This window comes from Rhinatrema bivittatum, chromosome 4 (genome assembly GCF_901001135.1).
Source record: "Rhinatrema bivittatum chromosome 4, aRhiBiv1.1, whole genome shotgun sequence".
Taxonomy (NCBI): Eukaryota; Metazoa; Chordata; class Amphibia; order Gymnophiona; family Rhinatrematidae; genus Rhinatrema; species Rhinatrema bivittatum.
This window is the reverse complement of record NC_042618.1, coordinates 337,320,978-337,342,870: the sequence shown is the minus strand read 5'-3', so window position 1 is coordinate 337,342,870 and position 21,893 is coordinate 337,320,978. Positions and strand designations below refer to the sequence as shown.

Here is a 21,893-nt window from a genome sequence, read left to right as displayed (position 1 = left end):
GCTAAATCTTATGGAGATTGTGATATGATGAAAAGGATTAAAAGGTCTATTAAAATTATTGAAGTAGTGCAAGAAGGTGTCAGATCTAGCAAGCCTATATGAAATAAAGCGCACTCCTGGAGATACAACTTAGTAAATTTTGTTTTTGTGAGAGGCAAGGATAATAAATATAATTAGCTCCCCCTGAGGAAACCTTACCAGCGAAACAGTCGGCCCTGGTGTTGGAGACATATCGGGGAAATATCAATGTTCTTTGTTGAACAGGGATTCCTATGGTGCTAATCATCAGTGTGGATGAATGGGGTGCATGTGTGTTGTTTTTATTCTCCTTTAACTGTTGTCATGTGAGAGAAAATGACACTGAACAAACTGCAATTTACAAAAGCGTCTTAATGCAATAAAAAAAAATTTTATTAATTGAAATCTGTTACATGCTATATTAATGTCTGGTTATTGTTATAAAACTGGATAGGCGACAAGTGGCCTATACAGGAAGCAAAGAATCAAGCAAATTAATATAAAATACCTTACTGCTATACTCACATTAAGTACACAGGTCAGTCAAAGAACAGCTTTGCTTGGCTACTTCTCCTTTCCAACAGTTTTTATAGGTTTCATAATATGCACTGCAAGCTAGAAATTGTATTGCTCTAAATCAGCTCATGATTGCTCCATACCTACATTCAGGGTCACATTTTTCCTTATCATGCCAACTGTCACCATGGCCTAGTTTCTCTTCCCCTTATCAGCTCCTAACACGCACGTCCTTGGCTTCACAGATTTATTTTCGTACTCAGAAACATAGCCTCATTTTCCTGTTATTCACTTTCTCAATTCAGACCTTGAATTGCTGAAACTGTAAGATCTTTTGTGCAACTTGTACACGTTGTCCACTGGGTTCAGACCAAGGTGTCTAGCCCAGACTGGTTCTGCCAACAGCATATTCACAAGTCCAAGGTCAGCATTTTCGACAATCCTCCCTTGAGACAGGACTTGTCCCTGTCTCACCTCCATCATAGTGAGACTATGTTGAGCCGTTCTTCAGTATCTGCAAACCTCTTCACATCACCTTTCTACTTCCCACTTACCTACACTCACTTTCCACTTTCCCTCTATTCTTCTATCAGTATGTGACATAGAATGACATGCATGGAACAATCTTGAAGCAGCTACTACTCTATTACTGTTTCTACTATTACATTATCATAATTAGTTTCAATAACAGCAGGTATCATAACAGCATAATTGGTTTCAGTATGACCTGGGGCCATGACAGCATAATGAGAATCGTGATGGGTAATATTAGTGGTTATTCTGTGAGTTATGCATCTTTGAAATGTTTGGATTAAATTTGGAATACATTGCATAAAGCAACACACCGCTATAAGAATTACAATAATTATAATTGCATATTGACACAGGTTCCTTATCCATCCTATTGGGAATATTGACCACAAACTATCCCATATATTTGATCCTGTATCAATTTGAATACTTGCAGCAAAAGTTTTTAACTTCTGTATTTGTTGGTCAATGGCTAATGAATTGTCCGTGAGGTTAAAGCAGCACATATCTGGCATAACTTCACAACCATAACGATGTTGTAGCAATAGAAAATCAATAGCGCCTCGGTTATTAACAATAGCATTACGAAGAGCAGTCTGTTCTTGGTTTAATAATGCTATAGCGTGTGAAGTGGCATTTATAGTTTTAGCTAAATTACAAGCTAATTTTGACACTTGGTTATCAGCATGCATGGCCATTCCAGGTACACCTACTAAAGTAATTGCTAAAGCTATAGTCTCGTGTCTATTTAATAATGACACATTTCCATCACACGAGGGTGTGAGAGAAGTCAAATCTCTGATCTTACGAGATTTATATAAGTGTTTCACTGCGCTTGGTTTGCTTGGCAAGATAGGTACTAATCTACTTAGGCAACAGGTACAATCACTGACATTAGCTGGAATATAATTAAATGTTGTGGTTCCACAAGTAAAAAACCAGCCAAGCGGTAAAATTATATGTGCCCAATTATAGCTGATGTTTGTGGGGTTATTACAGGGCCATTGTCCTTCTGGCAACTTACGGCATTGGTCTTTACAGTTCACAATATGTGCACAAGTGTTGTTTTCTAGATTTGCAACATACGGAGTATAAAGCTCTAAAGCATCTGTGTGTTATTGAGTCATTTAATCAAGGTGATTATTGTTTTTAATTATTGCACGATTATTTTTGTACTATAACTCAGTGTGTATTTGTTTAAAATAAAATGTAACATGTTGATATATTGAATTGTATTTATTTATCATAAAATCCCTTTCTGTAAATATTTATATGGTCCTTATCACCCGGGTGGCACCCTCTGGTCATAGGTTCCTCTATCATAATCTTCTGCACTGTACTGCAACCAGTGGCCATGACTAGAAGTAGACTTGTGCCACTGAGCCTTTATAGGCCTTGCATCTTGGACTTCCTGTGGTTCTGGCTAATGACATCATCTCTGCCTTGCGATATAAAGAAGCTCAGCGCACCTAACCAGCACCTAATTATCAGGTCCTTTGGGGATTCCTCTGCCAAGGTGTTGTTGCTGCTCCTGATACTGCTGGTCTACCTGCCTGCCTGCTGCTCCTGTCTCTGCACCAGTCCTTGCCATTCACCCACCTTACCTGTCCTGGTTCCTGCCTGCTCTGCTTTTCATTTGTCTTTGGACTGACTTCTTGCTACATGTGACATGATCAGGCCTTCCCCAGGGCCTGGCCCTTTGTTTTTGCTTGCTGCCTGCCCTGACCTCAGCTTGTCTTCTATTCTCTGACTGAATTCTTCCAGACCTGACCTTTGCCTGCTTCTCACCTCCGACTGGACTCTGGCCATCCTGAGCATAGCCTGCGACACATCAATGGCTGCCTGTCAGGGCCTAGTCCATGTCCGCACAAACTAGGCTGTGCCAATCTGGTAGCAGCCAAGGGCCCACCCTCCTGAACTGTGACAAGATGGAAAAGGAGAATAAAAGGATCAATGATGTCATCCCATATAGGCATCTGTGCTGACCTCAGCCTGCCAATATTATCTGTAACAAGCTAACTCTAAAAATTTAATAACTCCACAACAATCAAAGAGCTTCCAATATAAACCAACAACATAACCTAGACACAGAGCAATCATATTCTGGAACCAAAAAAAGTTACATACTTGCAATTCCTGATGAATTTACCTACATTCTTTTTCACCTTTTTTTTTTTTTTCACTTCTTAGACTGAAGGAAACATAGGCCTGGATTTATCAAAATGCACTAAATATCGCATGCGATAGGAAAAGGGAAAGGGAGAGAGAGAGAGAGAGAGAGAGAGAGAGACTAGCCATAATGCCCTCACACTAGATAGGTATTTATATCTCTATGGGAGGCCCACCTAGTCACTCGAGGTGTGGTGTAGGGGTTAGGGGCCACTTTGACATTCAAAGTGAGACGTACGAACAGAACAGTGCTCTCTTGTGAAGATTTGATGACCTTCGGAGTGAGGAAAATCACCCAAAGATGAGATTTGTGCAATGTTCTCTCATCCTAGCTTGATGTTACCTAGATAGAGAGTCCATCATATCATCTTGGAGTGAGTTTCCTCACTCCGAAGGTCTTCAAATCTTCACAAGAGAGCACTGTTCTGTTCGTACGTCTCACTTTGAATGTCAATGTGGCCCCTAACCCCTACACTAATACCTAAACCTCACCTCGAGTGACTAGGTGGGCCTCCCATAGAGATAGGTATTTATATCTAGTGTGAGGGCATTATGGCTAGTCTATCTCCCCCTCTCCCCCTCCCTCCATATTCGCATGTGAAAACGCCATATAGCACTTTGATAAATGACCCCCATAGTTTGGTAGTAAAACTGGGAGGGTTCTGGACTGGTCTGCCTGAAAAGAAAATTATCAGGTAAGTGTAGATTTTTCCTTTCTCTTTGTCCATACAGACCAATCCAGATGAGACCAGCTACTCATGAACTGGGCAGGAATCTGCAAACCTTGTAACACCTCCACAAAAAAGGCAGCTTCTTCCTTGGCCTGCACATGCAACTGATAATGTTTCAAAAAAAAAAGAAGACCATGTTTCTGTCTTACAAATCTCTTGCACAGATATCAATCACAATTCTATCTAAGAAGCTGCTTGAGTCCTAGTGGAACATGCATTGACTCATCAAGGCAAAACCTTTCCCACATCAAGATAAGTTTTGTGATAATCCAACTATGTAGCCTTCAATGCTGCATGACCTTTACGATCACCAGCAAACAAAACAAATGATCAAATTTCCTGAAACTATTTGACTTTCAAATATTGCAGTAGTACACTATGAACATCCAAAGCAGAGTAGAGTATCCCTGACCTTCAGCCTCCCTACTAAAAGAGGATAGACAGACCATCCGATTCAGTTGGAATGCCAAAACTACCTTTGGAAGAAATAAGGGAGCCGTGCAAATCCTTATCATATCCCGAGAAATTTCTAAGAAAGGTTCCCTACAAAATAAGGCATGAAGTTCCGAAATGCATCTGGCAGAACAAATTGCTACCAGAATAACTACCTTCATGGTAAGCATCTTTAGGGGAATATCCTTAAATGGTTTAAAGGAAGAACCTACCAAAAAGGTCAAAACCAAGTTCAGATCCCATGAAGGAACAGGGTCCCTGAATGGAGGCCTAAATTGTTTAACTCCTCTAAAAAAAAACGAGAAACATCCAGATAAATCGATAAAGGTCTGTCCTGCAAACGGCCTCTATAACATGCAACAGTTACAACTTGCATCTTCAAGGAGTTTAGGACCAACCCCTTCATGTGACCATGCTGCAAAAAGTCAAGACTAGAAGGGATGGAAGCAGACATGGGAAGTATTTTCCTGCCAGAGCACCAATGTTCAAAGACCTTCCAAATTTGGATGCATGCCAAAGACATAGAAGTTTTGTCACAACTTCTCAAGGGCCAAGCCTTAAGACAAAATTGAATCAGGTCCTTGTGAAAAACCAGCCCTTGTGACAGAAGATCCCTCTCTTTAGTCAGTTTCAAGAGATGACTTCAAGAAGCGAATAAGATCAGCATACCAAGGACATCTTGGACAATACAGAGCCACCAGAATTACTAACCCATGATGCCAGGAAATCTTGTGAAGAACTCTCCCAATCATGGGCCACGAAGGAAAGACATACAGAAGTGCCCCCGATGGTCCAATGATTAGCTAATCCAAGGCATCCAGACCCTGCTGATCTTACTTATTTCTGGCACTTTTGTGTTCTTGGCAGTTACTATTAAATCCATTACCAAAGTGCCCCTGTTTGCTCTGTCAGACTGAAAGCAGCCTGAGAAAGGCTCCACTCCCCTAGATTGAAGATGTTCCGACTGAAATAATCCACTCAAATGTTCTTCATTCTGGCTGTGCACAAGGCAGAGAAAACTTTCAGATTCTTCCCCACCCACTGAAGGAGTAGATCCATTTCATCCATGCCTCCCTGGAGATTGACATAAGCCACAGATGTAGCATTGTCTGACAAAATTCTGATGGCCTGACCTTTCAGGAGATTCGCAAAACTCAGCAGCACTAACCAAAATGCCCTGGTCTCTAAATGGTTGATGGACTATGTTGCCATCTCCTGTGACTACAAGCTCTACACATACTGAGCTAAGCAATGAGCTCCCCAATTTGAAAGAATGGCATCTGTTGTCACCATGATTCTCACTGGAGTATCTAATTCCACTCCATTCAAGTTCTCAGTGTTTAACCAACAGTGGAGACCTATCTTCATCTGCAGCGGAACTGGGAGCCTGAAGGTGTAATTCTGAATCTGAGGATTCCACCTGAATACCTATGCCCTTTGAAGAGGCCTCATGCACCCTTGCCCAGGGAACCAGATCCAAAGCAGCCATCATGGACCTCAGATGCTGCAGATAACTCCATACCATCAGACATTGGAATGAATTCAGGGAGTAAATCTGACCCTGCCATTTTTGAATACTTTGATTTGTCAACCACACATGTCCTTTCATCATGTCGAAGCCAGCTCCCATATAATCCAAGGCCAGAGATGGGACAAGATTGCTCTTGGAGATATTCACCATCCAGCCTAAATCCTGCAAGAAGTGTACCACCTTTTGAGTGACCTGCACACTTTCCTCTTCTGATTTTGCCCTGATTAGCCAATTGTCCAGATAAGGGTGAACTAAAAATCCTTGCCTTTGCAATGCTGCTGCCACCACAACCATCACCTTCATGAAGGTCTGTGGAGCTGTGGCCAAACCAAATGGCAGAGCTTGAATCTGATAATAACCCCTAGCACCGCAAAACAAAAACTTCTGATGTTCTGATCTTATGGGGATATGAAGATATGCCTCTGTCAGGTCTAAGGAGGTCAAAGTTTTCCATTTCTCATCACCATTACAATGGATCTCAACATCTCCGTTTTAAATTAAGCTCATTAAGAAATGTGTTGACTCCCTTTAGATCCAGAATCTGGCAAAAGAAACCTTCCTTCCTGGTGTCTATGAAAGATGTAATATTGATCCTGCCCCCATTTAGACACCTGGACTGGAACCACCACTCCCAACAGGAAAAGATGATTCAGAGTCATCATTATTGCCTCTCTGTTTTGGGCCGAATGGCAAGGAGAAACTGTAAACTTATCTGAAATAAGAGGGGAGAATTCCAGGGCGTAATCTCTTTGGATTATATCCAAGACTCACTGATCTAAAGTAATTTGGACCCAATTCTGATATAACTTGGACAGGTGACCACTGAATCAGAGATTGTGTCCCCCAGCATTCATTGAGAACCACAAGAGGTGGAAATCATCCCAGAGGATCCTTCTTTTCCACTTCTCTTAGACAACTGAACCTGCCAAAAGTATCTTCCTCTGAGAGCTGTAGGGTTGCCCCTGCTTACTCCTCTCCACCTCACGGAACCTACCACACCTCTGAGTCACACAGGCAATTTTGGGACCTTTGAGTCCCCTCATACCTTCGCAGTCTTTTCAAGATCGTCACCAATTATCCTTAAAGGAAAGCTTTGTCAAACTGGTCTTTGAAATAGAATCAGCTGACCAATTCTGTAACCACAGGATTCTCATGCTACCACAATGAAAGCCATGCTCCTCATGGACATACATACTAAATCAAGAGGCATCAGCTAAATAAGCCCCTCTGGCTCTAAATTAGAGGCAGAATCCCTAAAGTTACGGTGAATCTTCAGTGTTGGTGGTAATTTTCACTGATATGCACTGGGTTCCAGTTGCCAGAGTACGGAGAAAAGTCCAATGTAGCATGGGGCCAGATACATGAAAGGAACCCACAGGTGTAAATGCCGTGTGCTCAACTGCACTTTCTCTCCAACCTTAAACTGAGAAGCTGGTCTTCTATGGGCATTTTCAGTTTCTTTGCTCTGTCAGAGGCTTTCTGAATTAGATGATTGGTCCATACCCATAGTTCATACAATTCCTGGGCAGAGAATTTAGCCGCTAGTGAGGGCACTGTCACAGGTAATGGCAGAGGAGGCAAAGGTTGTTTCCCATAGACCAGTTGGAAAGGAGAGGACCCAGTGGCTAGGTTGATATGGATGTTATGATATGGGTAAGAGAGTAGTTCAATTGTCCTGGCACTTGTGACATTTGAGTGGAGGAAGGTCTTGAGTATGATTGGTGCGCTCTGCTTGTCTGTTCCTTTGTGTTGCGGTCCCAGTCGCGGCACTCACGACCGGCGCCCTACCTCTTGGCTCCTGGCAGCAGGTCCAGTCTCGCTGGGGGGCTTTGCCAGGTTCCGGGCCTGTTCGGCGGCGTCCCCGCGGGGGCAACGCCATTGGGACGCCCAAGCCAGCCGCCCTTCTCCTAACCGCCCTTCTCCTAGGCACAAGCGTGCGCAAAGAGGCTGAAGATATAGGCCCTTTCCCGCCACTCAATGCTCCACCCGCTCCCGTGATGTCAGACGCCGGCAGGTATGTAATGTCGGCGCCTGCCTCTATTAGACGCCTTGCAACGAGGTTACCTTGCGGTTCCTAGCTGCTGTGTGCCTCGGAGTTCGCTAACTTCTCGCTTGTAGCCTGCTTCAGTTCCAGCCTGGTTCCTGCTACTGTGTCCTGCTTCAGTTCCAGCCTGGTTCCTGCTTCTGTGTCTTGCTTCAGTTCCAGCCTGGTTCCTGATTCTGTGTCTTGCTTCAGTTCCAGCCAGGTCCCTGCCTCAGTACCCTGCTTCAGTCCCAGCCTGGTTCCTGCTTCTGTGCCTTGCCTCAGTTCCAGCCAAGATACCTGCTTGATCCTGGTTCATCTTCACAGCGCCCTCACTCGCCTAAGTCCCAGCAGCCGGGCTTCTACGGGCTCCTCCTGGGGAAGCCTCGGCTTCCAGGGTGAAGACATCACCACCGATCTCCTAAGTCCCAGCGGCTGGGTTCCTATGGGCTCCTCCCGGGGAAGTCTCGGCTTCCAGGGTGAAGACACCTCTTCTGTTCTCCTAGCCCTATCCCTCGACTCCCACAGGCTCCTCCTGGGGAGTACAGGCTCCCTGTGTGAAGGCCAGCTCCTTCACCCGGCTTGGTGTCCACCTCCTGGCCTGCTCCCTCTCATACGGAGACAATAGTCCACCTTACCCTAGTCTCCGGCAAGCTGGCCCAAGGGTCCACTAAACAGTTAAAACACAACACCCTTGTGCATGATAAGCGGTAGTGTAGTCTAAAATAATGGCAAACTTCTTACAAAGAGTGCCAGTATCGTGCAGTGAATTGCACTCCTCTATCTGACAGTATGTGCTTTGGCAAGTCATGCAGGCAAAAGACATGGAGAGCAAAGAGGCATGCCAACTCTGATACAGAAGGGAGGTCCAGTAGTGGGATGAAGCGTACCAACTTAGAGAAACGATCTATCACCACCCAAATCATGGGGGCGCCATCTGAAATGGGGAGGTCCACAATAAAGTTCATGGACGGATGGGTCCAGGGTCCCTGGGAGCTGGCAACAGCTGTAACAGCCACCAGGGTTGGCCATGCAGCATTTTTTTGCTGTGTGAAGGTAGGGCACGAGTCAACATAGGCCTTGATTTCTTGCTTCATTTGGGCCACCAGTAGCATCACTGAAGCAATTCAAGGGTTCATGCCTGCCCAAGGTGACCTGCGCCACGGGAATCATGGACCCATTTCAACACGCTCTCATATAGCCTGGAAGATACAACCTGTAAAGAAAAGTGAGTATGGCACTGATTGAAGAATCTTCGGCATGCTTGGGGTCCCTGGTGTACTGGAGTGGAGCAGGTAGCCGTGGTACTGAATAGCTGGAAGCTACAGGAGGTAGTGGTACCGGTGAGGGAGGAGGTGACACTAGGGATGTGAATCGTTTTAGGACGATTAAAATTATCGTCCGATAATTTTAATATCGTCTTAAACCGTTATGGAACACAATACAATACAGATTCTAACGATTTATCGTTATAAATCGTTAGAATCGTGAGCCGGCACACTAAAACCCCCTAAAACCCACCCCCGACCCTTTAAATTAAATCCCCCACCCTCCCGAACCCCCCCCAAATAACTTAAATAACCTGCGGGTCCAGCGGCAGTCCGGAACGGCAGCGGTCCGGAACGGGCTCCTGCTCCTGCATCTTGTCGTCTTCGGCCGGCGCCATTTTCCAAAATGGCGCCGAAAAATGGCGGCGGCCATAGACGAAAAAGATTGGACGGCAGGAGGTCCTTCCGGACCCCCGCTGGACTTTTGGCAAGTCTCGTGGGGGTCAGGAGGCCCCCCACAAGCTGGCCAAAAGTTCCTGGAGGTCCAGCGGGGGTCAGGGAGCGATTTCCCGCCGCGAATCGTTTTCGTACGGAAAATGGCGCCGGCAGGAGATCGACTGCAGGAGGTCGTTCAGCGAGGGTTCCGGCGCCTCGCTGAACGACCTCCTGCAGTCGATCTCCTGCCGGCGCCATTTTCCGTACGAAAACGATTCGCGGCGGGAAATCGCTCCCTGACCCCCGCTGGACCTCCAGGAACTTTTGGCCAGCTTGTGGGGGGCCTCCTGACCCCCACGAGACTTGCCAAAAGTCCAGCGGGGGTCCGGAAGGACCTCCTGCCGTCCAATCTTTTTCGTCTATGGCCGCCGCCATTTTTCGGCGCCATTTTGGAAAATGGCGCCGGCCGAAGACGACAAGATGCAGGAGCAGGAGCCCGTTCCGGACCGCTGCCGTTCCGGACCGCCGCTGGACCCGCAGGTTATTTAAGTTATTTGGGGGTGGGGGATTTAATTTAAAGGGTCGGGGGTGGGTTTTAGGGGGTTTTAATGTGCCGGTTTTTCGATTTTTCGATTTTTTAACGATTTTTCACGATTTTTCACGATATTTTACCCCCCCAAACGGCAACAATACGATTCCCTCCCCCTCCCAGCCGAAATCGATCGTTAAGACGATCGAGGACACGATTCACATCCCTAGGTGACACCACTGAAGTAGTCAGAACATCCAGGCGAGGAGACAACCGGTCCACAGAGGTGGTCAGGAGTTCCAGGATTCTTTGTTGATCCTGTAACCTATGGACTAGACCTGGATGGTCTGCAAGGATGTCAAGTCCACTGGATCCAGGGCCTCAGCAATCTATTGCGTTTGTGGACCTTTAGGTCGAGGCAGGGCTGTGAGGAGCCCTATAGGTCCCCCACCATCGACAGGCAGACCTGCACAAAGTAGAGGCCCAGCTGGAGCTTCGCCTTTACCAGCCCTCATTCCCTTCGAATTAAGCCTTTGGGTGCCAGGGCCAGCAGGTCTTAAGTGGGGGCCTCTGGTGATGGCAGAGAGATCCGGTGAGGTAGCTGGGTCAGAGTAGTCAAAAGTTGGGCATATCCAGTGGCAGGCAGTAGTCAGTGGCAGGCAGCTGTCTAAAGCAGTGTTTCCTAATCAGTGTGCCGTGACACACTGGTTTGCCTTCAGTCCTGATCAGGTGTGCCACAGAAAAGACAGCCCCCGCATGGTTTTCAGATCCAGATCAACACCCAGGCTTTGCTCTCAGCACCTCACAGCACTAAGAGACACCACCAATGTTTCTTAAACATGTAGAAGCTCCTTTCTTAGAACATGTATAGTCACATATGCTTCTCCTTCCTAGCTACAGTATGAGTTATGGAATATGGAAATTAATAAGCACCATGCAGAGTATGGTTAGCCAAGCCCTGCTTTGTTCAGCACACATATCTTCCCCCTTCTGAGCTTCCTCCTTTGAGACTTCAAGCCTCTGTCTTACCCCTAGGCTTTATGAGACAGGCAGAACATGCACTGAGCATAAGTTGTGACTTATTCTGCGTGTTGGGAGCAGCAGCAGTGGAGGAGCTCTGGCAGCCCCATGTGGCAGCCAAGGTAACTAACTGAGCTGGCTACCTGTGCCACACTAACTTCCTTTTTCTCTTCACTTGCATGTAGAAAGAATTGGTCCTTAGTGATGGGATCATGTGTGTCTTGGCCCCTCTTTATTTTAAAATTTCAAAGAGAGACTGGCAGGTCTTTCAGTACTTCCCTAGCTATTCTTCTGGCCATATGAATCCTCTGCAGGTCTGCATTGCCTGCTCATGGAGGTTGGTGTGCCACTCAAATCTTTGTTAATATAGGTGTGCCTGGGCTTGAAAAGGTTAAGAAACACTGGTCTAGCATATCCAGAGCCAGGCAGATGTCAGTAGCAGGTGGCAGTCAAGTTTATCCGAAGGTCAGGCCGAGGTCAATACCAGATATCTATATGAAGGGAATGGCGGGACTGATAGGCAGGGCAGGAAAGCAAGGAGATCAAGCGAACAATGAGAGAAATGTAGAAGAACCGAAGACAAGAAACACTGGAACTGAAGACAAGAAACGCTGGAACAGCATCCTGCCATGAATGGCATTATCGGCGTCTTGCCTTGTCGAAGCGCAGCGTCCTCTGCGTGGGTGAGTGAGGGAGCTTGGCAGCATCGGGAGCTGACGGAAGTGGCCCAGACTGGGGGGGTGAGTACAGCGGTTCGCAGGAGAAGCCCGCGGACTGCCAAGCATAACACCCTGGAGACAGGTTTGGAAAATTACTGCACCTAGACCACACATCAAGGGCCTCTCTGGAGCTCCACTCATAAGCTCATTTGATCCCACAGGCATTATTTTAGTGTAAGGCTAACAACTTTATTCTCTCCCATCAGACTCTGGTGGCAGCCTTCAAACCACTCCCAACTAGCCTCTGAAGCATGAAGCAAACTGGGATTTTGAGTCTGGATCACTCCACATACAGCAGTTACTGAGCCACTGTGCCAAAGCTAGTAGGCATAGTAAAATAAAAGCCAGACACACCATATAAAGAAAAAAAAATCAAAAGCATTTCATTAAACGATCTACTTTATATGCTATGGAGGGCTATTCTATTTTTTCCAAACTTTTGAATAGTGTAATTTGGACATCCTGTGCAATTGCACTTTTGGTTTCTTTTTTTAGTTTCAAAGCACCCTCACCTTCAAAGTCTGCCAGCATCTCTCTCTTCCTCTAGGAACTCGTAGCTCAGCATGAAATTACAGCTGTGGTGGCAAAACGATATATCTCATTTTCTAAAGAACATTGTATTCTAGAAGCTTTGTACCCACAATATGCTGGGATCGCTGTTCTTGCCTTTTTTTTTTTTTTTTTGCCATTTTCTACTGGATGTAAGTGGTTCAGGCCTCAGAGTAGCCTTCAGAAAGGAGGATGCTTCTGGTATGGTCTTGACGCACAACATGAGTGGTATTGTTTCACAGTGTAGTTTCTGCTTTTTCCTTCATCTCCGAGGCCATAGTTCTTTGGCTCTGCTCTCTTTATGCTGCCTTTTCGGTATCAGCGCATACGAAGGTTCTCCACTAGAACACCAGCATGATTGCACTTAATTAGTAAAACTGATTCTGGTGGACTGGGTGCAGCCTGACAGTCTCTGCTCCTTTCTCCCATTTAAAATAAATAAAACATGAAAAAAACTTCCTAGAGACTTCCGGAGATGACATCTTCCTGAGCAGAGGTCTGGGCTCCTTGGGGGTCCGCGACTTGTTGGCTATTTCCCTGCATACTCTCCCCAACCCCTTCAATCATGTAACGCCTCGGCCCACTACAGCTTCAGTAACGATTCCCATTGCCTAACCTCACACTATGACGAGTCGGCAAAGGAGGACGACATCGGAGAAGGCAGCTGCCCTGAAGGGCAAAATGGTGGCTGAGCTTGCTCGCATAACTGAAGGTGTTTTGGAGGTCTTACTCATGGAAATTACTTAAGCAGTTTCTGCCGCACTGAATGATAAACTCCAGAAGTTACAATCATCGCTTGATGAACTTCATGATAAGTGGGCGAGCGATCAATCACAGTTATCCATGATGGCTGCCAGGGTATCACGCCAAGAAGAAGCCGAAGCTAACATGGCACCCTTACGCGCAAAAAATATAAAACTGGAGGAGAAACTTGACGAACTGGAAAATCGGTCAAGGAGGAATAACATCAGTGTAGTGGATTTGCCGGAATCACTGCAATCTGATGCATTACACCAGTGGTTCGAGGGGTGGTTGCCCAACACCCTTGGTGTGACTGTAACTGCAAGATCCATCTTAGTGGAAAGGGCCCATCGCCTGAGCCCCCCTATCGATTCCAATCGCAGACCATGTCAAACCATTGCCCGCTACCTCCACTATATGGACAAGCATAATATATTTCAGGCATACCGCAAAAAGAAGGACCTACAATATGAAGGACACAAAATCCTACTTTTTCCTGACTTCTCTGTCAAAGTGCTGGCTGCATGGAAAAGAGATGACTCCTTATTGCTCTCAACTCTTCGACAAGGATATTCGATTTGCTCTTCAATTCCCTGCCCGCTTCAGAGTCTTCCACCGTGGGGAATCTAAAGTTTTCACTGCTACAGATGAGGCGTGCATGTTTTTGGAAGGATTGTAATGGGCCTACTTACGCCTCTCTTGCTAATGTCAATGCTCCCAGTAAGCCATCTGCTCTGGCACAGTTGAGCTATCCTTGATTTTTGGGGTGTGAACAGTTTTCAAGATTGGTCGCGGACCCCAGGAGCCCCAGAGTTCCTGGTCTAACCTGGTACATAGCATCGGAGATAGGCCCCGCCGGCTGAAGAATACCTACACCACATGGCCTGGACTGGGGCTTTAGGTTTAGAGCTTCTGGGTTTAACACTATTGTGAGTTCTGGGGATATGAGGGTGGGAAATGGTGTGTGATTGTGAATGCATGATTGTGTGTGTGGTACTGCATGGGGCTGAGTTTGGTAATTGTTCTTTTGGTGATAAAGTATTGGGGGTCTTCTTTGATAGCTATCAGGCAGCACGAAGAGAGGGTCTCTGCTGGGAGCATAATATATTTCAGGCATACCTGAAATATATTATGCTCAATATAGCAGGTTTAAACTGCCCCATCAAAAGGAAGAAAATGTTGCAAGATCTTAAACAAAAAAAAAAAGTAATGGTGGCTTTCCTACTGGAAACCCACTTATCTGCAGTAGAACACCAGAAATTAAAAAAGGAATGGGTCAGCCGTGTTTTTTATTCTTCTTTCTCTTCCAGCCAACAGGGCGTCACCATTTTGATAACCAGGTCTCTCAATTTCACCTCCAAGGGAATTACTTCGGATCCAATACAGCATCCTAAACGCCAGCTTTTGTTATAAGAGTATTTTCTTTTGTGGAAGAAAACTCTGTCCTTACTCTGAGAAGACACCACATGTCAGCCCAGTGTGAATGTATGGGTGTTTGGGACGTATGGATGGTGTGAGTGCAGGGGAGGGGGAGGGGGGGTGTAACCTTACCTGAAAATGAAACTCGGGGGACAAATGTCATCTGAATGCCTTGCTATGTCTCTTCTGGTGTTTCCATTTTAGTGTTATACCTGTTAATTATTACTGTTCAGTGTTCTCCTTGGTTTCAATAAAAGAGATATTAAAAAGAAAAAAAACTTCCTAGAAACCTGATTAATTTGAAAGCCATATTGATTTTGCTGGCATTCTGCCAATAATAATAAGCTGATAACATATAGTTTAGCGATTGCACGCAATACTATGTCTATAAAGCATTCAAGAGAGGAAAGATTTTATAAAAGATGCATTAGTATGAGATGGCATATTCATCAAGGATCTCTAAGCCATGTTAACAAAAAAACCCAAAGGGTCATCCTAGGCGGTAAAGGCTTCGAGCAGTTCTGGTGACAGGTGTGTCACTGTTACTGTTCCATCATGCAGGCAGCAGCAACAGAAGCAATCACCCTAAGTTGCATAATTAAAGGGGGGCTACAGAGCATGAAGTACTGGGAATATCATCCCAGGCAGGGACACCTATAGGTTCTCCAGACGGCTGCACCACTGTCTGGCAGCTAAGCTGGAAGCGGCAGCCTACAGGACTCAACCAGCAGTCGCGTGCTATGCCAGGGCCAGGTAAGAGCAGATATCTCCATTGGCCCTTTTTCTCATAATTCTATATGATGTAAGAGGTGAAGGAAATACAAGCATTGCATGATCCCTAGCTCCGAGTACCAAGTCTGGCACATTTTTTTCACAAAGGATCTGTTGCAGTTTTCTTTTCTCCTCTCCCCAGCTCCCTCTAGTTTCAGAAGGCCCCGCACGCCTCAACTCAGGCTAGACTCACCTCGTCTCGGTCTGCCAGCAACGTTTCTTGCAGGATTTCCCAGCGTACCATGTTGTTAACCTCATTTGGAGCAGGATAGAGTTTCAACTTCTCATCGAGGCTGCCCTGCAGAGAGAAGACAGAACAAGCAAAATAGACCTCTCCACTCAGAGACTGAGGTTTTACAAGTCTAAGGGCAGGTCATCCTTCATCCACAGGCCCACACAGATATCCAAGAACCTCTTCACCCATATAGGATGATAGGAGTCCCTAGTCATCAGACGTACAGGAGCACATTTTCAAACACTTACTCAGGAATTACCTATATACAAAAGGCATTAAAAGTGCTGAATCTGTGTTGGTGGATTTTCAGCTGCTTGATAACAGGCTCATACTTTCTTAGTGGGTGTACATTTGGCCACTCTGAACAGAGGCATTCTGGGGGCATTTCAGGGACATCATCAGAACGCACGCGCATACACATAAGTTTAAAATGAAATGAATGCACACAGTAGGCATGTCGCTAATGTACAGACCTTCCATTACCATTCTGTGCCACGTAAGCATACGCACAGACTTTTAGCTGTACAACGAGCCAATATCCAAACACAAAGCATGCAGGTACCTTGCTAGTTGAGTAGGCACCTTATGGAAAATGTATCCCGAAATGCATGAATGTGCACTACGGGCTGAATTCACCAAATGAAGGTATATAGAAAAAAAAGTACAAAGTAGGATAAGAGATGTGTATGTTATAACAACTAAAGCTGACTTTAGGATAGGGAAAAGCAAAAGGCGAGTGTCAGGATTCACTGGTGAGAAAAGTGATACCGGCCCGTTGAAATCTGTTTCTGAATGACAACTTTACTCGGTGTTTAAATCTAAAGGAAGGTTCTTAAACATTTTTTTTTTGTTTAGGATTTACCCAATAAAGGTTTCTTAAAGCTAGATTTCCTATTTCCCTGCCCACACATGAGCATAAAAAAAAAAAAAAGAATTAAACATGCTAAAGTCTCTCCTACATCGTTGGCTGTACATAGGCCAGCCCTGAGGAAGGTGGAAATTTATTTGAGTTAGGGGGCTGCCAGAGGAGAATAAAAGGCTGTGCATATTTGGTTGAATGGATGGTTTGTGGGCTTGTCTGCGGATGCCTCTACGGTGGCTCTTTCTGAGGGTACCTTCTGGACTGTGCTCAGAAGTGTAAAGTCTGTGGGGGGATTTTTAGCTGCAAATTTTAGGTTAATTTTTAAAGGGGGAAATCTTTTCCTTTTGAAAACTGAGTGGGGAAAAAAGTATGCGCACAGGCTTGCATTTGCTATTTCTGCGGACACTTTTTTTTTTTTTGGGGTGAAATTGCACACATAAACGCTAATCCCTCCCTGACTTCACCCCCTCTCGGGAATGCCTCCTTTCTCTATGCGTAAAAGTACTGGCACTATGCGTGCACTTTTACACGCAGAGAGGGCAGGCAATATTTCAAATCACCCTTTTCCGCACTTAAAATGCTGTTTTACCCGAAGAGATGCCTTTGAAAATTGCTTTCTCTGCAACCAATAAAGATATATATTTTAACCAATATCATGACAGTTACTATTGAAGACCTTTCTTCCAGAGCTCCAAAACGATTTCGAGTGAATCAAGCCCCTTACAACAGCATTAACATGCGGGAAGGAGAAGCATAAATAAGTCTTTAGGAAGCTCTAAAAAAAAAAATTGAGGGTAGCAATTTTTAAACTGCCCGTACGGTCTTGAAGACTCGGGGGGTGGAAACTGAAGCAGGCGATTCATGCCCATGTGAGGAGATTTCAAAAGGAATCCCTGTGGCTGTCACCTCCCCTGATCTAACCCGCTCATTTTACCCACCCTTCGGTGAAGGGGAAAAATTAATTTTCAAATAAGTTTTTGACCCAGTTAAACACCTGTTTAGCTGCATAAAAAGTTTTTAAAACTCATCTTCTAAAGGCATTTGAGAACATGATCTAAGAGGCTTTTGCTTGTATATTTCTGGCGCGCTGTAGTTGTAAAGCAAGTTGGGATTCCGCTAGGAAGAAGAGTACTCTATAAGCTCCTAAATGGTTCTAGTTTTTAAGCATTTTGCAATCAAGTCTACAGAGCATGAGGGGCAGCAGAAGAGCTCCAGTTGAGGGCTTAGGACCAGTAGGTATGCAATAGGGATACACGAGTCCCCACTCATGAGAACAAGGATGGGTGCTCCGATATCAGATTTGCGCATTGCTGCTGTCTCCTAGCTTACAGACATACTAGGGCTAGGTGCATGTTCTCCAGCTCCTTGCGTTGACACTCCAGCTCACTGCGTTGTTTCTGTATCTCGCCGGGCTGTTCCTAGAAGTGAAAAAGGATAGCATTGTTCAACATCATTCCAAATGCAATGTGACCGTACAACATGCAATAAATGACAGCTGGACGTCTAACCGTGCCCTTGGGGTAGCTGTTGCTCACCCTTTATCACAGTAGGGTTTCTATACCTGCTGAAGGAGACCACCTAGGCAATAATGTGCCCTTCATGGCTTGGAAAACTATTGCAAAGTGGATTACCACAAGGCACTCAAGCACCTCATTTCTAGAGATGTGCATTCGTTTTTTCCGAATTGGAAAATTGCAACGAAATTGTCCAATTCGGCATGTTTCAGGGAGCCCGAAAAAAATCAGGATTTTCCCATTTTTTCGCAAAAATTTGTTTTTCCAATTAGTGCGCACTAACGAGAGTCAGTGCGCGCTAACTCCTTGTTAGTGCGCACTAACTCCCGTTAGTGCGTACTAACAAAAACTAACAAAAAGTAACAAAAAGTAACAAAATCTAACGGTTTTTGTTAGTGCGTGCTAACAGGAGTTAGCGCGCACTAACAGGGAGTTAGCACGCACTAACGGGGAGTTAGCGCGCACTAACTAAAAATCGATTTTTCGCAAAAAAAAAGACCCGAACCGAAAAAACCCAACAATTTCCATGGCGGCCGAAAAACGAAGAATGACACGAACACAAAAAACGATGCACATCTCTACTCATTTCTTCATGCAGTGGGATATCATTATCTATGCTTGCTTACCTTCCACATACATATCTTACACAAGGCTGCATTAGATCACCTGCTTCCTCCATACATGGAGGTCCCCAGACATAGCTCTATTGGAGCAGTGTTCACTTGGCTCAGGAAACAAAATAAAGGGACTGCTCCGGAGTGCAAAGTCTTAAATTATGGAGGACTTTGTCTTCAGGCATTTCTTGGCAAGTGTCATCCTACAGGGATATTCCAAAGTAGATGCCAGTTTCTGGCATGACTGACTATAAAAATAAATAGACAATAGGAAACATGGTTCTCTAAAGGGTTTAATAAATAGGATTTATTTCCTTCCCTCCAGTGACCTGGGTCGCCTGGAGGTCTACATTTTAAAATCAGCTTTCATGCTACTTTATCTTTTAATTCCCTTTCAGTTTTAGTTATCTGTAAACCGATACGATGTGCAAACGGCTATCGGTATATAAAAACCTATAAATAAATAAATAAATAAATAAATAATTAATGAACTCTTTTGTCCCTTGCTCTCTGTGGACAGGTTGAGCACAACTTTGAGCATAATTGGATTGCAAGAGGGTGGAGAGGGCACAGGCACTAATTATTATCAGGTTTTGAAGCTACTAACTGCAAAATGCCCACCTACAGGTCGATACAGTAAGGCCGCGGTAGAAACAGTGCGGCAGTGTCAGGCGCACCCTTCCTCCCTGCACGCACAGTTCTCTTCACTAAGTCCCCGATACTCTCTTCTAATTGCATGCAAATGCATGCCGTGGCTGTGAAGCGATAGGGAAGGGTTATGCCCGCGCAACCCATTTTACTGTATAGGCGCTTAATACAGCGCCTACACAGTAACCTGGGTGCGCTGGTACCTGTCATTTCAAATGTCATTTCAAATGACATTTGGAATGACAGGCACCGGGAGGAGGGAAGCGGCGAAGCGACTTACTTCTTGCTGTGTCTCTCCTCCTCCCGGAGCAGGGCGCGAAAGCAGCCTTGCTCCGGGAGGAGGTGGGACACAGCGGCGAAGCAAAAAAAAAAACCAAAGGCGATCGGGCGGGTGGGCGCGTGTTCGATTGGGCGGGTAGGCGGCAGCAGCGGCGGCAGAGAAGAAAAAAAAACCAAAAGCAATTTTTTTTTTTTCAAAAAGCGACAATTTTGGTTTTTTCCAAAAGCGACTTACTTTTGGGATCTGTCAAGATCCCAAAAGTAAGTTGCAAAAGTAACTTACTTTTCTGAAGCCATCAGGAACAAGATCGTAGCTCCTCCCGATGAAGACGAAGATGGCCGCCTGCACGGGAAAGCGTGCAATTGGCCGCTGAAGACGTGACGTCACGACGTTTGGCGTCACGTAATGTGACGTCACGTCTTCAGCGGCCAATTGCACGCTTTCCCCCGTGCAGGCGGCCATCTTCGTCTTCGTCGGGGGGAGCTACGATCCTGCTGATGGCTTCAGATCCCAGGGGCGGGTTGGCGCGTGTCCGGCTCCCGCCGCTGCCTGGATGGGTGGGCGCGTGTCCGGCTGGATGAATGCCCGTGCGATTTTGGCGCTCATGGCATGAGCGCCAAAATCGCACGGGCATCCATTCCGGCGGGGGCCGTGCATTCATCCAGGCAGAGGGAACCGTGGGCCGTTTTCGCCACCGGTTCCCTCTGCCTGGATGAATGGCCGTGCGATTTTGGCACTCATGGCATGAGCGCCAAAATCGCACGGGCATCAATTCCGCTGCTGCCCCCGGATCCCGGATGCCGCTTTTTTTGCTTCTTTGCTGCCCCCCCCCCCCCCCCCCCCCGCTGCCGCTGCTGCCCCCGGATCCCGCTGCCCCCCTCCCGCTGCCGCTGCCGCTTACCCGCGAAATCGGGAGGACGGGAGAAGGGACTACCGTAGCAGGCCCGAGCCTTGCTACTTTTTCGGTTTTTTTTTTTTTTGCTTCGGGAGGAGGGGACCGGACGGGGCTGCAGGAGACCGGACTGGGGCTACACCGGACGGCTGGACCGGGGACCAGGGCAGGTAAGCAATGTTTTTTACACTACACTACACTACACTAACTCCTACTAGGGGGAGGCGGTAAACTAGCACGTTAAGGCCGCGGCAGAACAGCGGGTTACTGAGGAGATAATATCAGCGCCCGTTACAGTATCGGAGGGGAATAGCTAATTCCTTCATTATACAGCTTTTTCGTTCATTTACATGCTGGGTGCGGAAAGGGTTATGCGTCTGTTTTAGGAAGCGCTAGGGACGCGTGAAACTGGAGACTGTATCGCTGAATCGCCTTACTCGTCTGTATTGTGCGCTCCCAGCACGTTACAGACGGGCAATCTTTAACTGCACGTTACTGTATCGACCTGCAAGTTAGCATCTCAAGTGCAAACAGCGTGTGGAACTGGACACATGGGAGCCAGAGTTTCATCACTAGATCACAGAGCAAGATTTGCTTTAATCGCACTCATGCTGCTAATAATAATCTGTTTTAGGGGGATACGAGAGAAAGCATATTCCTCAGTGAAATAGCATATTAATAATCCAGGTACTCTTTTACAGAGCTGATCTCAAGGATGCCTTCAACACACTCTCCTCAATCTTGGCCTGTAATACTTACTGCTGATTTAGTCCTACCTCCTCAGCTCAGCCTAACCTGTGGAACCCGCTGCTATATCAACTCTATCCCCTCCTCCATCTCACATCCCTAGTGAAATAGGAATCTAGATGATGCCAGGATAATCAAGTCGTTCTTATTTCCCCCTCAATCCCTTTACCTCCTATCCCCAAGCACTTGAGGACATGCAAATCTCTTTCTACTGCAGAAGACTGTAAATTGCAAATTATTTTTGGTTTAGAGTTAAAAAAAAAAAAAAGACAGCAATAGACAAAAATATTACACTGTCTGTGGAATCACTTTCACCCTAACATGAAAGCAAGACTAGCAAGTTATGGCAAGAGAGCCTACAATGCCTAGGAAAGGACAAGGGGCTCTGTTCTAGCCAGAGGAATCCCACAGCTTAACCAGAAAGCTATAATGACTGTACTTGAAGCCTTTGGAAGGCTAAGCAGACCTGAGCCAAGTTGTAATCTGTAGGAGATATTCATTGGTTATTTTAAATGCAATACTGGATGTGCAACTATCCAGTATTGATGTGCAACTATCCCTCTCATTTGCAAAATGCATCTGTGGTATGTAGCCTTCAGTTTGGGAATGCGATATAGCCTATGATGGTAAAACATCATAACAATGAATGGCTTAGAAAGCTATGGCAGTAAGTCCATG

The 21,893-nt window shown here is 45.8% G+C and overlaps 1 protein-coding gene across 3 annotated transcripts in view; it reads right to left on the bottom strand.

Moving 5' to 3' along the window:
• The window catches only part of QRICH2 (glutamine rich 2), a 337,577-nt gene that overhangs the window by 235,131 nt on the left and 80,553 nt on the right, over window positions 1-21,893 (bottom strand). For all 3 annotated transcript variants that reach the window (XM_029600439.1, XM_029600440.1, XM_029600441.1), the window contains exons 3-4: window positions 17,858-17,938; window positions 15,617-15,721 (exon numbers count right to left, since the gene is read on the bottom strand). In XM_029600439.1, the coding sequence (XP_029456299.1) occupies window positions 15,617-15,721; window positions 17,858-17,938 (186 nt within the window). The remainder of the gene's footprint in view (window positions 1-15,616; window positions 15,722-17,857; window positions 17,939-21,893) is intronic.